At 41.0% G+C, this 15,931-nt stretch overlaps 2 protein-coding genes across 3 annotated transcripts in view; one reads left to right on the top strand and one right to left on the bottom strand.

The window, feature by feature from the left end:
- Positions 1 to 1,044: 1,044 nt before the first annotated feature.
- On the bottom strand, positions 1,045 to 5,062 carry LOC310870297 (very long chain fatty acid elongase 7-like). Its single transcript, XM_083781463.1, has 7 exons — positions 4,998 to 5,062; positions 4,695 to 4,755; positions 4,401 to 4,591; positions 3,940 to 4,020; positions 3,221 to 3,277; positions 2,748 to 2,990; positions 1,045 to 2,571 (listed from the first exon to the last, which is right to left on the bottom strand). The coding sequence occupies exons 2-7, from the start codon at positions 4,744 to 4,746 to the stop codon at positions 2,311 to 2,313; spliced, it is 885 nt and encodes a 294-aa protein (XP_083637589.1). The 5' UTR covers positions 4,747 to 4,755; positions 4,998 to 5,062; the 3' UTR covers positions 1,045 to 2,310.
- A 3,611-nt stretch (positions 5,063 to 8,673) lies between these two features.
- Positions 8,674 to 15,931, top strand: part of mcc (MCC regulator of WNT signaling pathway) — a 67,727-nt gene continuing 60,469 nt past the window's right edge. For both annotated transcript variants that reach the window (XM_083782105.1, XM_083782104.1), the window contains exons 1-3: positions 8,674 to 9,041; positions 10,400 to 10,644; positions 13,445 to 13,677. In XM_083782105.1, coding sequence (XP_083638231.1) covers positions 8,914 to 9,041; positions 10,400 to 10,644; positions 13,445 to 13,677 — 606 coding nt within the window. In that variant the 5' untranslated portion in view covers positions 8,674 to 8,913. The remainder of the gene's footprint in view (positions 9,042 to 10,399; positions 10,645 to 13,444; positions 13,678 to 15,931) is intronic.

Here is a 15,931-nt window from a genome sequence, read left to right as displayed (position 1 = left end):
GGGACGCAATAGCCTAAGCTTTAGACCAGGGGTACTTTGACGATGGAGAGGGCCACTAGACTGGATCCAGCCCAAAGACCTAAATAATTTTATTTAATTTTTATTTAATTTCAAATTAATTTAGTTATAGTTATGTTAACTTTACGAACTAAATCCAAACACATTGGACATACAAAAGCGGGTCATGTTTGCATGTTTGGAATTGTAACATCTGAAATCAATAATATATCAGTATTCTGATATTAACCTGAGGGTGGGGGCCGCAAGTGATGTGTACATGTAATGTTCGGAACCATAAGGTCCCTGAAAATGTCAAATTTAACAAATTAGCCTACATCTACAAGAGTACTCTAAATCTTAGGCTAGCCTGCACAGCTACACCTACAGTAAATTAACATTGGGTTTTTTTTTGCGGTGCATGGGCTGTTATTCTAGACCTGATTGATTTAATTTTTTTATTAACATATTGCAGAATGGGTACAGTCAGAGGAAGGTACAGGTCAATACAAAAAACGATAAGAGGATAGAATTGTTTACATCAGGCCAGGGTCCTCCATTTTCAATTCAGCAAAAACATTTAAAGACAGATAAATATACACATCTATGCAAAAAGAATGTTAATAGTATGCAATGCATATTAGTAACACACACTGGACATGTTTAAGTCCATAAGCATAAGGCTTGGCTACATAATTTATTTTAATATAAAAGTATTTTATTTTCGTTCGCATAACATACAGTAGCAGTCATTTCACTTAACTGAAATAGTCAGCCAGTTGTACAAGAAAGCAATGCAATGTCATTTCATCACCAGCTCTTTTAGGAACAGGATTTATAAGAGCCTCAAAATGTAAAAACAAACAATATAAATAAATTCATCTAAAGTAAATATTTTAACTCTTTGAGTTCTTTGAACAAGCTTGAAGTTCCCTGTCATGCCAGGGCCTCTTTCTATATCAGCTTTCAAGCCCAAATTTATTTCAGGAGTTATTCACATTTCCTTCATTATACATTTTATTATAATGAGTTATTTTGTAGTCCACGAACCATATAGCAGAGAGTTTATTTAAAAATAAATAATGTAACACATAAAACACCAACATTAAAACTAAGCGAGATATTCTGTGAAATGTTTGACATTAACCCATTCAGATCTGGTGTTCTGTAACCTAGACGTTGTTTTACCCTTCATGCCGGGAGCTACATCTGTGTTTCATACACCTCAAATAGTAACATAAATTATTAGATACATTTTATTAGACTTTAGGAGTTTTTAGAAGTCGTCCTCGGGTCTAAATGGGTTAAGACACTATAGATAGTGTAGTGTAGTACAGGGCTTTTTGATTAGGAATTATCACAGCGGCAAGAACCATTGTGCCAACTGGAGGAGGTCCATTGTACTGTTTCCTTGACAAACAGAGAACAGAGGTTTAAAAAGTGAATATTCTGAGGGAAAGGATCAACTGTACACGGTAGGACAGAGGTAGTCAGAGGTGGCACCGGTCCAGTGAAAGATTTTAGGTAAAACCTTAAAGGGATAGTTTAACTTAAGCTGTATGAAATACTGCCATTAATATAGTGGTTGCAACTGTATTAATTGCCCGAGTCCCGTGGTGAGAGTTCTGCTCTGGTTTTGGTCAATAAAGTAGTTCCGGTCATTTTGTGGGGGGCACTGGAGCCACGCAGTAAAAGTAAATTAATTCACTAAAGTAACGTTATTTGTATTATTGACCCATTTCTAAAATATCAGCGCAACTTCGTTCAACTTTGACCCCTCCATCACATGGAACTATTTTTGGGTGTAGTGATATGGACCCAAAAAACATAGTTCTGTGTGATAGAGGGGTCAAAAATGAACGAAAGTTGCACGAATATCTTTGAAATAGGTCAACAATACAAATTACATTCGTTTTGTGGATTAATTAACTTTTAATGCGTGGCCCCATGTGACAAAATGACCGGACTACTTAATATTTCACCAAAACCAGAGCAGAACTCGCACCACAGGACTCGGGCAATCAATACAGTTGCAATCACTATATTAAAGTATTTCATACAGCTTAAGTTAAAAAAAAATCTGAACTATCCCTTTAAGATTAAATCTTAAATCATATTGTAGTATAAAGCAGTGGTTCTCAAAGTGGGTCCCTCACTGTTATTTGAGGCCAGGGGTTCCAAATGGACCGTAATGGACCCGTTACGGGTTCATCAAGTTCCATGCAAACACTCTTGGAGTTATTGGGGTCTTTGCAATTAAAAGGTTTGAGAACCACTGTCAAGACTCATAAAGGAATCCTTGTATGGACAATTTTAATCCTCCTTATTAAGAATCTGTTGGCTGTGGCTCCTCCCGTTGCTGTGAATGCAGTTGCCATTTTGAAGAGCTTTGCCATTCTGGAGATGCATGGGAAGCCTCTTGCCTCTGACGTATGCATGGAACCAGAAGTTGAGGAAGAGGACCGTGAACAACACAGCATAGAGCCCAATGAGGTACAGGATGACGGGGTACTGGTAGGGACAGCCGTTGAAGAAGATCTGGCCAATGTGGACGCCCGCTATCACAAACTGGACCTGCAGGATAAGGAAGAACGTACTTGTTTTAGAATAATGTTTTGTTTAATTTAAATGCATGTTCAAGGAATGGTCTTCTGTAAAACATATTGAGGTCCACTTAAAATAAACATACTAACAGGAGGCAGAAATGAATGAATGAGAATAAAAACAATTATAAGGGCACCGCCACCTACCAGTTGGATAGTGGTCAGGTACTTCTTCCACCACAGGTACTTCTGGTAGGCAGGTCCCAGGGCAGCCATGCCATAGTATGTGTACATGATGACATGAACACCACAGTTAAGAAGGGCATGGAAGGATCCATGGCCACCGGGGGAAAACTTGACCCCAAACCACCAAGTGAATGGCATGACGGAATGGTGAAAGACATGGAGGAATGACACTTGTTTGTTCTTTTTTCGGAGAACAAAGAAGACCTGATGAAGAGAGGGAGAATGCAGAGGTTAATGCAGAATCAAATATTTTGCCAAGTATGTGCCAAGTATGTGCTTTGCACACCTGAATACTTTATGGGTTATTTTGAGCACAAGAGATGACAAGATCTCAACAATTAGTTCAATCGTTCGGGACGACAGGACATGCACTTCACATGCCAGTGAGTAATGCAGTTATACTAGTAGAGAATGATGTGTCATAGTGTGCTTACCGTGTCTAGCATTTCAATCATCTTTGAGAACCAGTACAGCCAGCAAGTTGCCGCCATCTGTAGAATGGAACAAAACATTTAAATCAGATATAAACTGACTAAGAGATGAGTCTACAGCCCTGCTAGCAGCCCCTAGACTACAGGCCATGCTGCACCTTACACCTAAATGGAAATTTGGCTGAATTACCCAAAATAATTCCCTGAATCATAATTCTACCCAATTTTATAGAAAAGGCAGATGCACACCTCAACAGGTTGGTGATGCATAGGACAAAAGTGCATAGTATTAAAAAGGCATTTTTTAAAAACAAGGAAAAGGACCATCTTTGAAAAACAAAGAAAGGGCCTACCGAATAAAAGCCTTGAAATGGCGTATGCATCCGAGTGATGTTTCTTCAAATACTTCTTGAAATAGTTAGGTTTGATATATCCATATTTTATTCCAACTCGTAGTGACTGGCGAGACTAAAAACAAACAGGGGGGGTGACCATCATTTGGAGGGGGGGGGGGGGGGGGGGGTGACTTGAGGATAGCCTGGTTAACCAATAACCAAAGGAGTGGTTAACCTGTTTGGCAAATAACTCTTTATTAGAGTTCACCCAATGGCCTGTCTGTCGGTCTGTCTGTACCCCTACTAACTAGAGCTCTGCTGCTAAATTACGGAACTAAAAACAATGATTGGATATTTGTAAATATATGGTTCTAATTTGTTACTTACCCTGAGTGCCATAGGAGAGTTGGAATAGTCCACAATCTCACAACGGAACGAGTAGCCTTTTGCCCACCCTGACATGAGAAACTAGGAAACAAAGGGGAAGAGACACAATGGGGAACATGCATGTCCCCCATTGTGCATGTCATTAGACAAGACGAGTTTCTGGATCAGCTTTTTTTGGCAAACGAGAAGTGGGGGCCAAGTATAGACTAACCCTAACCATATAGTATAGGGATTAAGTGGTTAATTACAAGGATCCATGTTATGGGGAAACTTAAATAATTCCACTTGTGTACACTAATTAACATTACATCAATGCCTGTTACTATATCACTGTGGCACAAATCAAATATATCAGAATATTAAGTAAATTCAGCAGATTGTACAGAACCATTTTACTTTATATAAAAGTATAGACAAAGTTGTGTCCACAGGTATATAGTCATCATGATGAGAGAACTTACCTCGTGTATCATGTATACAGACAAGCCCACAGCACTGAAGTTGTAAAAGACCATGGCGTTCTTGAGTTCAAAGGCCTTATGGTTTTCCATCAAACGTGGGCCCAGTTTTGTGACAAAGTAAATGTATGATAAGACAATGAAGGTCTGAGGCCAGACAGAAGACATGAGAAACCAGTCCTCCACTCTGGGGTCTATGCCAAGAAAAAGAGAAAAAAACAAAAAGCTCATTTTATGCAACTGTACACTATGCATCATTTGATAGATAGATAGATAAATATGAAAATTGCAACTTACCAGCATTCTTATACCAGCCATCATAAAGCGTTGTTGAGTCGTTTTTAGACATTTTTTTCACCTAAAATGTGAAAAGATTTGATCACTTTCTGCCCTACTACTCCTGCATGTTATTTCTATGTTCTATTCAAATCTGACTTATATTTTTCAAGAGGAAACTCCCATAGAAATGTTGTTCACCATGAGTTCTTCAGTCAAATTAACAGTTTTCTGCATGGCATGCAATTAAAATGTTTTTGTTGGTCATATACAAAATGGCAATGCTATCAAGTCCAGAGGCATAGCCTAGTTAGGTCAACCTACCTGCCTGTTACAAAACAGGGAATTACTGTGGCTGGCTTTGTAGTCCTGATCCACTCCTCAAAGCTGAAACTGATTATTACCATTGTGATGCTCTGTCTTTATACATTGGTGACCACTCCCACACTAGTCAAATTACCATATGGGGGTGGAACCGGATTAAACCACCAGCCATGACCAAATGAATGCCAGCCAAGCAACACAGTCTTTTATGCATATGGATAATGATGAAATACATATTTTGTTAATATATATAGGCATATATTAAGTTAAAAACAATGGGAAATGGTCAGAGAATTCATGATTGTTCATTCATATTGAATCATTTTATTTATTTTTTCTACACATAAACGATGACATCAGATGCTCAATAACTTCCATCCTCATTCTTGTCAGATGACAGTGTCATTCCAGGGATGCCTTTTCTTGTAGTAGTAGTTGAGAACAACCATTACGAAATTACATGAAAAACATAATAAGACAAATACATTCAATTCAAAGCTTCAATTTTTTTTGTCAAATGTATAGATTTGGATGTGGGCCACTTTACATGTGATAAATTCCATGGCCAAGACTTATGACACAATGGATATCTACACTGTCTCTGTCACACACAAAATGAAAAGAAACCGTGAGAGTTGCGATGACAAACATGTCAGTTATACTAGTTTAACAGGTTGGACAAGGTGTGCATACCATAGGTGAATCCAATCGTGTCGCGGTGCATTGTGAACTTGTACTGTAAATCTGCTATTTGCTAATCTGCAAAATCTTTAAAAATTATGTAATGTACAAATTTGTACATTTTGCAAATTAAAAAAATTATATATATACACAAAAATGCCTCACAGGGTAGAACACAATCAATCATAATGTCTAATTTCAACACTCCCAGTCAATTTCAAGATGGGGTACAAGCATTTCTGTGTGTCTCTTACGATTACAATAATGACAAAACCACAGTTCATTCGTACACACTGACTGACAAAACCAGTTCTCCCAGTTGGGCCAATACTCATCCCGATGAACAAATAAGGCAGTGGTGGTATTCAAAAGTACATGCTTTTGAAAATACTTACTGTAACCTGTACGTATTCAAGAGTACAAATTACAAAGTACATTTTCTGCATTGCTGTATAGAAATGTAGACATTTTCCCAGTAACATCTATCTATCTATCTAAAAATACATTATTCATGGGCAAAGAGGGGTCCTTGGGGATTCCAGGGGGTCCCCAGCTGAATGTATTAATACAGCGTCACATTAATTTAACCACTTTATCATTATACGTTGGCTATTGAACTCACAGCTTGTACTGTATCACACCCCACCCCATCTCACCCCATCTCAGTTCACCTCGTTCATATGAATATGGAACTGTAGTCATCAAGAGCCCTGACAGTGAAGTGGCAGTGATTGCTTTAATATTGCGTTGACATGAAAAGAGGTAGGGTGTGGTGAGATTAGCCTGGCTGGCACAAAAAGCCCTCTGCCAAAACTAGTTTTGAAAGATTGTATCATAGGCTAATTTCACATTGGGATTTGGGATACGTAACTGTGCGGATATAACATGCAAAAAAATAAACTGCAGGATATTTTGCAGATAACTTTTAACCCAAAGACCACAAGGGTGTTATGTATGTTAAATGAAAAATCACTTTTCGTGGTTCACCTACTGGTATGACTGTATGTGTGGCTACTGCAAATCCGTCTTTCCCCACTAGATGTAGCAGTTTATTTTACTTTATGATGGGTGAAGATGGCACTGAAAGTGTACTGGAATTTTAGACAAAATTGTTTTATATGGGTGTTGCCCTATGGGTGTAACCTGGCGCAGCCACATTTCACCCACCCCTATTGCATATGCATATAGCCCAGCGCAGTGGTATATTGCTACTATGGGTGTTGCCACCAGCATTTGTTAAGATTAGTTTTAGCCTACTGCCTATCAGACCCAAAACATAGAATATTTTGTTGTTGTTGGATAACATTTGTCCACAATTCCATGCTGTTGGTACCATAGGAGAGATAACAGGCAAACGTTGAACAAAAAAAATCACACCTGTGTGAAGTGAGCGGTGCAACTGTACCGTGTGGGGTTCCCCGGGGGGTCCCCACAACATCCAGACCCCCAGTAACGCACCCAGTGGGCCGGCCAGGTTCCGGCCCGGTCCTGGCGAGCCTTCCCCCGTCCGAAACGGTTGATAAATTACAGAGTTACCGTGTGGGGGTCCCCAGGGGGTCCCCACAACATCCAGATCCCCAGGAACGCGCCCAGGGGGCCGGCCCAGTTCCGGCGAGCCTTCCCGCGTCCGAAACAGTTGAGAAATAACAGTTACTGTGTTGCAGCTTTCTGTGCTCGGACACAGATACACAGGGACACACATAGCTGTGTAATGGAGCGGAGGCACCGCTCAAAAATATTCTACATTCTCTACTTTGTAGACTTCTTGTAAACTAAGTCTACTAACTCTTGAGAGCATAACATTAAACCAAATGAACCTGTAACCGTAACGTAAGGGTTCATTTGGTTTCATTTTATATTCTCAAGAGTTAATAAGGGTCCATTTGACCAACTCCATCATTTAGCTGCGCCACCTGGAACCTCCACAGGGGCCACTGGTGGTCCCCGGATCACTGGTTGAAAACCACTGGTCTAGTTAGAGCTGGCTGGAAACTGTGGACACTACAGTGGACTTACCCTTGATGCTTATATATATATATATATATGATATGATATATGATATATAGAGAATTATTGACATATGACCCATCACAAGATAATGACAAACTTTCAACTCTCTCAAAATAATGACTTTAATGCTACATGAAAATTATGAGAAACCTATAAGTCAAATTGCTATAAGATAAAGTTGCTCTAAATGAGCAACTTTATCAAGTTGTCATTTTCATAAGTTTCTCATTTTGTGATAGCCTACTATTGCCATGCTTTTTGTTCTTGCTTAATGTAAATCGCTCTGGATCAAGCGTCTGCTAAATGCCTAAATTGTAATTGTAAATGTATTGCCATATGTCATTATTTTGAGGCAGGCTACTTACTAGGCCTACTAGATCAGAGGTGTCCAAAGTGCGGCCTGGGGACAGATTTTATACGGCCCTCTGCTTCATAGCCTACCTGAATTGAAGTTTTAACCTAATAACCTGGGCACTTCCCATAGTATAATTTGTCAGGATTCCTTGTTGTATCTTTCTGAAGGGGTAAAAAAGGCTATTTTATTACATGTTTTACCTTGCACATCTGGCTATACATTTGCTAATGTGAACTAATTAACTAACTAGATCTTTCTAGTTAGTTAATTAGTAACTAGATTCGAATCTAGTTACTAGATCATTTTGAGATTTATAGTTTAACAGTGGTTATCATGCAAGGTGGGGTCCGGGGACCCCCAGGGGGTCCTTGAGGAGGTTCCAGCCCAGGGGGTCCCCTGCTTCCAACATTGTACACTTTGAGTTGGGGGTACGTACGTGGCCTAATGCTGGGACAAATTGAGGGTTCTTAACAGTAATAATAGTAAGTAGTTTTGTTAGCCCGTGTCGTGGCTTCTGTAGTTAGTGTTAGTGTATGTAGGATCAAGCAGGCAGGAGTCACTCCGCCCTCTGAGCAGTTCCCCTCTAAGCCTCATCACAGGCCACCCACCCACCGGGGCTTCGCATGCTGGGATCCTTTGCCTTTTGAGTTTAGACTGTCTTGGTTTTATTCAGCTACCGTACCGTACTCAAATGTACGATATACAGCCACGTTACTGTCAAGTTCGTAACGAAGCAAAACGTTACCATGCGATGGGGAGCAGTGGACAGACAGAGGCACGATGATAATCATTGTTGTATTGTATTTAACCGAGGGGGGACTTTAGTAAAGTTCGCGCAGTGACTCCAGTGGGATCCATGGTGGGAGGATCATGGCGACCACAGCGGCTGATGTTAGTGTGAGCAGCGGCAGCAGCGATACCTCCAGCACCGGGGAAGAGGAGAGGATGAAGCGTCTGTTCCAGACCTGCGACGGAGACGGAGACGGCTTCATCAACAGGTAAACACGGTGTGGTCGCTAACTCGCTATCATTTGACACTCGATAGAAAGTTGTTCAGGAGGGGAAACCTTTGTTAGCAACTTGTATCCGAGAGGCAGAGCACACTAGGTACTAAGTAGACTTTTATGACCACGCTCTTTTTTAGACATTCCAATGTCAGCTGACCCAGGACAACATTTATGAACAACCCGAAACCAAGTTGCCAAATATGATATCTGCATGATATAACAAGACTAGTGTTCCTGACCTGCATTATTAACCCCACTTCGTTTAAGTTACACCTTTGACTTGCAGCACTGCAGCAGGCAAACGTAAACAACAGGCAGCAACCGTGCAGCAAATGTTTGACAACATAGCAGGTTTTATCGTCGTGTATGTGTTCATAATTGGCCTTTTTTGTGCATTGTTATTGTATTAGCTGGCCATCGTTGTGCTAGACAGTGGACACACTGGACTTGTTGTACATTTATAGTCCACTCCAGAATGACACCGACTGGTCAGGGTCCGGTGGATATATCCCCGGCCTATTCGTTTAGGTAGCCCCCCACCCCCCTTATAAATATTTTAATGATTCATAATCTCCATCCATCCATCCGTCTTGGTCGTGGGGGCAACAGCTCCACCAGAGTGCTCCAGACTTCCCTCTCCAGAGCAACATTAGTGACTCCTGGGGCTCCCGATACATTCCAACCAAGGCCAGTGAGTTGATGTGTTTCCTCCAACTGCGCCTTGGTCTGCCCCAGGGGCTACTCTCAGTGGGACGTGCCTCGAGGACCTCCCTAGGGAGACGCCCGAGGGGCATCCTAACCAGATGTCCGAACCACCTAAGCTGGCTCATTCCCAGGCGAAGAAGCAGCGACTCTCTACTCCGAGCCACCCGTTGAATTACGCGTGCACATGCGTAATTGTGTCCGTTTTGTGCAGGTTTTTGGCATTTTGTGGCAGTTTAATGCCTTTATTTTGGCCTATTCCCGGCCGTCTACCTTGCAACCAGAGTAAATGCACACTGATAACAGTGTCAGTTAAGATTAACCTTTTGCTTTTTTATGAGCATTCTGTTTCTCAATTCCTCTACAAAGATATCTGCCATATGGATATGCAGATTCATTCATTTCGCCACCACTCAATGTGAAGTATACTCTCCTCATGCAATGTTGATTTTCCCTGGAGTTGGCACGTATATCATTGCCCCATAAGCATAAACGAATACACATGATGTCAATCCAAAGTCAGAGCCTACTACAAAGTTGTTTATGGATGACAACATGATCCCTTACTGTATGTTATGAACTTGTGGCCAACGTTACGTTTGGGTGTACTCTCACGCCTTTTTGTTCTTCATTTGTCTTGGTATCAGGAATGACCTCCTTATGGTCTGTCGTCAGCTCAACATGGAGGAATCGGTGGCAGATATTATGAGCCAACTAGGCGGCGATGAGCGTGGGAAGATATCCTATGAGGACTTCAGTCGCTGCCGCATGCGGCTGGTGCAGGAGATCCACAAGGAGGAGGGCAAGCTCTACCGACATACCCAAGATCCGAACAGTAACCAGAAGCTCCTAGAACATATCATCTCCCTGCCAACCAGTGACAACAACCTGGGTCAGTATCTGGCTGTAAGCAATAGAAATAACGATGAGATTTGTCACACCAGATGTGCAAATATGTATATAGTTGTGCAGAGCAAGGTAGAGTGCATTACGCCATGGAGAAGAAAGTATATGGAAGAATTGTGAAGTTTAAGGACAGTGTATGAGTAGAGGGACAGCAGGAAAGCTGAGCGGGGGACATGTGCTGTAGAAGGAGACAGCCAGTAAGAAAACTGAGACGTTTGAGACATACAGGAGGAACGCTAAGAGGGAGACAGTGTAGTTAAAGTGGAGACAGTATAAAGTAGAAAGCTGAGGAGAGATTAGATTAAATTTGATTAGATGGGAGAGTGCAGAGAGACTGGAAAGTGAGGGTAGAAAGGGCATGACATGCAACACAGGTCTCTGGCCGGAGTCGAACCAGGGACATTGAAGTTGTGTGGTTGACGGACACTGTCAACTACTGTTGCAGTGCTTTTTTCAAATCTGATTTAAGGGCTAATACCCACTTTGCTGACTTCCTTTGGCTAACTGTACCACTGACAACAATTAGAGCACGTTGTCAAGTCAATGAATGCTTGCTGATGGATAATTGTCACATTGGTGTCACTGTGATCTTGGCAAACGGCATGCCTAACAACCTGGTTCTAAATCTAAATGCATGTATGTATGTAAAGTGTTAACATGTATACGTGACATTAAAATGACAGAACACGGTAAACAGCTTTAGACCTAATGAGCATTTTATTACCTGTCAGCTGTGATCCAAAGGGCACATATACTGTACATTAAGACATGGTCCACCGTCCATGTCCGACTACAGCTGAAACTACAAACTTAGTGAGAGCTACTTTCAAAATCAATCGGCTCAACAAGATCTACCCACCATTGCTGAAAATAGTTTAAATATGTACCGGGGCTTTAGAATAGCGGTGCTGGCATTACATATAGGACAGATGCACTTGGAATGGGAAATAATATATTTAAATTAAATATCCTTTAGGGACATGTCCTGCACAGCCTTTGTGATCTATTGGTAGATTGCGATCATCTACCTTTTGGGCACCGCTAGTCTAGGTCTAGACTCTAGTAGACTACCGTCGGTCTAATGTATTTCATCACCATAACTCTTCAATACATCTCCAGTAGTTACAGTCCGGAGCTGCAGTACATGAGTTGTGGGACGTGGCTGTAGGCATATTTTGGTCTGCGTAAATGCGCCATTCACAAAACCTGTGGTTTAGAGCCTATTGAAAACCAACAAGGTACTCATGAAATCGAGTCCCGGCCTAAATGTTGTGTGTGCAAGTGTTCCAACTGATGCATTCCTTTTCATGTTGATTTGCATCAGTGGACGCCCTGTCGACATGAAAAGACACGAAGATAAGCCATAACTTCTAAAAGTGTAAATAGTTGAGTGACGGGGACAGATAAAACAAACACAAAAGCATGGAAATAAATGACCAATGCTGTCAACGCTGTGACTGCAGAAGGACACGGTCAAGTGAAATGGTTTGACTTAAAATCAGAAAGTAATGAATATATTGCACAGAACCCACACATTTCCTGATCACAGCTTGTTGGTTGTTTACAGCTGTTCCAGTGACGCAAATGACTAAGTGAGTGAGGAAAAGTGATTTGGTTAGACGGCAACAGCAGGGAACTGAGCAGTGATGTTTTCCTCCCTCAAATATCATGTTGCTGTCGGGCAGAAACCTTTCATCTCCATATTGTACCCTATTTTTAATTATTTCTTAATAAATTAGTAAATTAATGTGCTACTTGATTAGTATACTACAGTCTCACACAAGCGTTCTACAAGCGTTTTGAACTTTTAGATCTTTGCTACTTGTTACCTTTTGATTTTGAATCCTCTCCAGTTTTGGAGATATGAGGTTTCTACCCGATAGCGATAATATAATTTAGCTGTGTCTCTAATTGGCCGAGTTGTGGTCGTGTCTCAAATCCAAACCTAAACACATTTGAGAATTGAGATCAGATCCACATGCTACGTTGAGTACAGCAATTATGATCATTCCAACATGGACAAGAAGAGAGAAACTAATGTGGAAATGCCAAATGGCTCACCCTGTTCATATGCTTTCTCCATGCCTTCTGCCATTTCAGTTTCAATAATTCACAGTTCAACTTTGCAATAGACAAAACAACTTCATGCCACGATGTTCATGGAAAGTACACATTATTATCAAATCTGATTGTACACGGGTTTTGTGAATGAGGCCCAATTGCCTTTTCAGTGCTCAGCCCAGTGTAATCATGAATGTGAGAAAAACATTACAAACTTCACCAGCGCAGTACAGCATTTTGTCTTGACGATACAAATCGTCATGACTCATGTTGGATATCATGACCAATATATTTTGGACACCCCTAGAATAGAAATAATACAAGATCTGAAAAGGTGTCCAAATGGACATGGCCATTGAAGGCAGCCATTAACTCCTGTGTAAAAAGACCTTCCATATATTTCCCCCCCCAAAGTTTAGTCTCAAGCTTCTGTGAGAGTTCAGTGAGGACAAAGATCCTATTCAGAAATAATTCTATTCTGCTTGTCCTCATCTGGGACTTTATCACTGTCACGAACATTTTCCATTTATAGAAGCTAACTCAATCATCCTATTCCTAACTCAACTGCATTGTAGAGATTGGTCATTGGTGTCAGTGATCTAAATGCTATTTTAATAAATGAATACTAGTATGGGTACAAGCTATGTTGTTGTCTCATAGCATGTAATACCGAAGATCCAATTATTTTATCCTCCTATTAATTATTTTACCATTAATTATTTCAGGCACCTTGTCAGGAGCCAGAGAGAGTTGGGAGTTTGACTCAGGAGCACGAGACCTCCAGAGTCCTGAGGTCCGGATTCATAGCCAGCAGCCTCAGAAGTCGATACTGCTCCGCAAATTTCTGGGTCAGCCTGACTCTGTCCTGGAGCAGAAGGCTGCTCTCCACAAACTCCTGGCCCAGACCAGCGCTTGTGTCACGCCCATTGATAAAAACTACATGGAGCTGTCCAACACGGTGAGTAGGTCTCACAACCAAATGTCCAATGTGTCTCTCAACTAATGTTGCTGTCATGCCCGGCTTCACAGCTTGTGCTCTAGTTTTTATAATCTCTGGGTGAAATGTCAATTTTTAGTTAACAGTTAGTTAACATATGTACACAACTTAGTAAAGTGTACATTTGTTTATTATTATTGTTTATTAAAAGGACACCAATGCCTGAATATCAGCACGTGGTTGCGGGGATTGCAAATAATTTTATTGAATCCCCCACACATTTACATCGATGTTAGACAGCGCTGTAGACAGACACTGTCCGTCTTCCGTACGCTCTCTCATCCTCTTTCCTTCTCTGTAAGGCTACAGGCACCAGTCCCCTCCCCCTCCACTGGCTATGCTTATTTATACTCTGTTGTATGATGGTGTTGTGCACCAAAGAAGTAATAAGTTAGTTATAAGTTAGACACATTGTCTAAGGCAGAAAGACTTTCTCTCTCTTCTCTCCATCTCTGTTTCTTTGACGTATAAATTAACCTTTTCATATTATCATCAGTAGTGCATAGGATGTACAGTAGGAGACATGCGTGGTCGGAACATAAAGTAAATGCATAGACATCCTACCTACTGAACTCATACATACAACAATGTACATTTGAATGAATTCAGCTGATCTTAAAAAAATCACACTTGTGTGAAGTGAGGGGCACTCTTATCATACATCATCATAACCAATCACATTTGGTGTCTTCAGTTTTCTGCCCTCACTTTTGATCCTCAATATATGTACTTTGCTCAGCCAATCAAATCATCGCTATGGGGTGATCAACCAATCAAATCATCGCTATGATTCACACAAACACATCCTCGTAAATCATAATAAACTGCCCATAATATACAGTTTGTCTATCTCTCGTCCCCTGCTCTCTTGTCTCTCACATATGCGTGCACGCATGGGTTGCACGCACGCATGTGCACCCCTGTGTGCTAAAAAGTCCTATGTTTTCATGAATACTGTGAGTCCACAGACACAAGCAACAGGAAGCAACTCATTATTTTAGTGAAGTGGAAAGACATGAAGTGGAGGAGACAGATTACAGTCAAGAATAGAGCATGGAGATGAGAGACAAGAGGGAGCCTCAGTCTAGAAGAAAGACACTGAGACCTTTTATTTAAGCTCACAGTATCCTGCCCCCTCAAAGAGTATATATCCCACCTGTGTGAAGCTGTTAAGGGGGATCCCCCAAATTCAGGCACTTGATATTTGTGATATTGTCAATTGGCTAAAATGGTTTCAGAGAAATTATTATGATGGTGAAGTATTTTAGTGGAGCCATAGTAGTATTACAGTACATAAAAATGTAATTAAGAGAGGCAGTTGGATGCTTACTATACTAATACTTTTTATGTTTATGTTGTCTGAAGCTACTGTTTGTTGCATCATAGTGAATAGAATAAACATTGTGTGTTTTGGTAATCAATGAAGGAGCAGCATGATCTCTGGGGGCTGCTAGCATTTTACACATGGCACTAAATGCCACTATGGGCAACTTCAAACAACACAGATTACGTATTCACACACAAGCACCCATGTTGTTTATAATTACCAAATGTACGTGGCTCATCTGTGTGCTGAAGGCTGTTGTTGGTCTTAAAATGAGGTGTGGTTTGTTATATTGCTATCTTATGTACAGTGAGGACAGTCAAAAATCATTTGCACTTAGACCAGCCCCGAGCTGGTCTTTCCAGCGGACACTGACAGCACAGATCCTTCCTCACTATTTAAGCTGGTTTCACATTGAAACTACTGCTTTGAACAGTGCCTGAGTACTATTGCCCCTCCCCCACCTGTCAGCTTTCACATTAGTAATGTGAGCACTGAGTAGTAGAGTACACTTGAAGGGGAGAGGGGGAGGAAGGGAGAAAGAGAGAGTTGTCAAATAGCTGTGAGCTTCTGTATTTTCAGTATGCTTGTTTTTCCAGACTCCAGACCACCTTTCCAATTGGATGGTACGATGTTAATCCATCCCTACACACTACACTAGTGTTCACATTAATCAAAAAATATCTGGCAAGAAGACTGGGTCCGGATCTGAGTCCCTTGTTGGTGTGAAATTGTACTGTGAATCAATACACCCTTAGATGTGTGCCTGCTTATTAGGGATCGCAATGCACACACACTCTGCTTCCAATCAAAATCCATCCTACCTTATTCAACACTCACGATGACATTGTAGAGGGACTCAGCATTGAGGTTCATACATTAATTAATGGT

This window comes from Protomyctophum parallelum (assembly GCF_964188405.1).
Source record: "Protomyctophum parallelum genome assembly, chromosome: 14".
Classification (NCBI taxonomy): Eukaryota; Metazoa; Chordata; class Actinopteri; order Myctophiformes; family Myctophidae; genus Protomyctophum; species Protomyctophum parallelum.
Note: the sequence above shows the minus strand (reverse complement) of the source record. Positions and strands in the feature narration are given on the sequence as shown.

Excerpts from the sequence above, each read along its gene's own strand:
- LOC310870297 (XM_083781463.1), bottom strand. The coding sequence starts at position 4,746 with ATGTCTAAAAACGACTCAACAACGCTTTATGATGGCTGGTATAAGAAT. Across the intron at positions 2,991-3,220 it reads TGATTGAAATGCTAGACACG|GTCTTCTTTGTTCTCCGAAA; the intron begins GTAAGCACACTA and ends TCTCTTCATCAG. Across the intron at positions 2,572-2,747 it reads ACCTGACCACTATCCAACTG|GTCCAGTTTGTGATAGCGGG; the intron begins GTAGGTGGCGGT and ends CTTATCCTGCAG.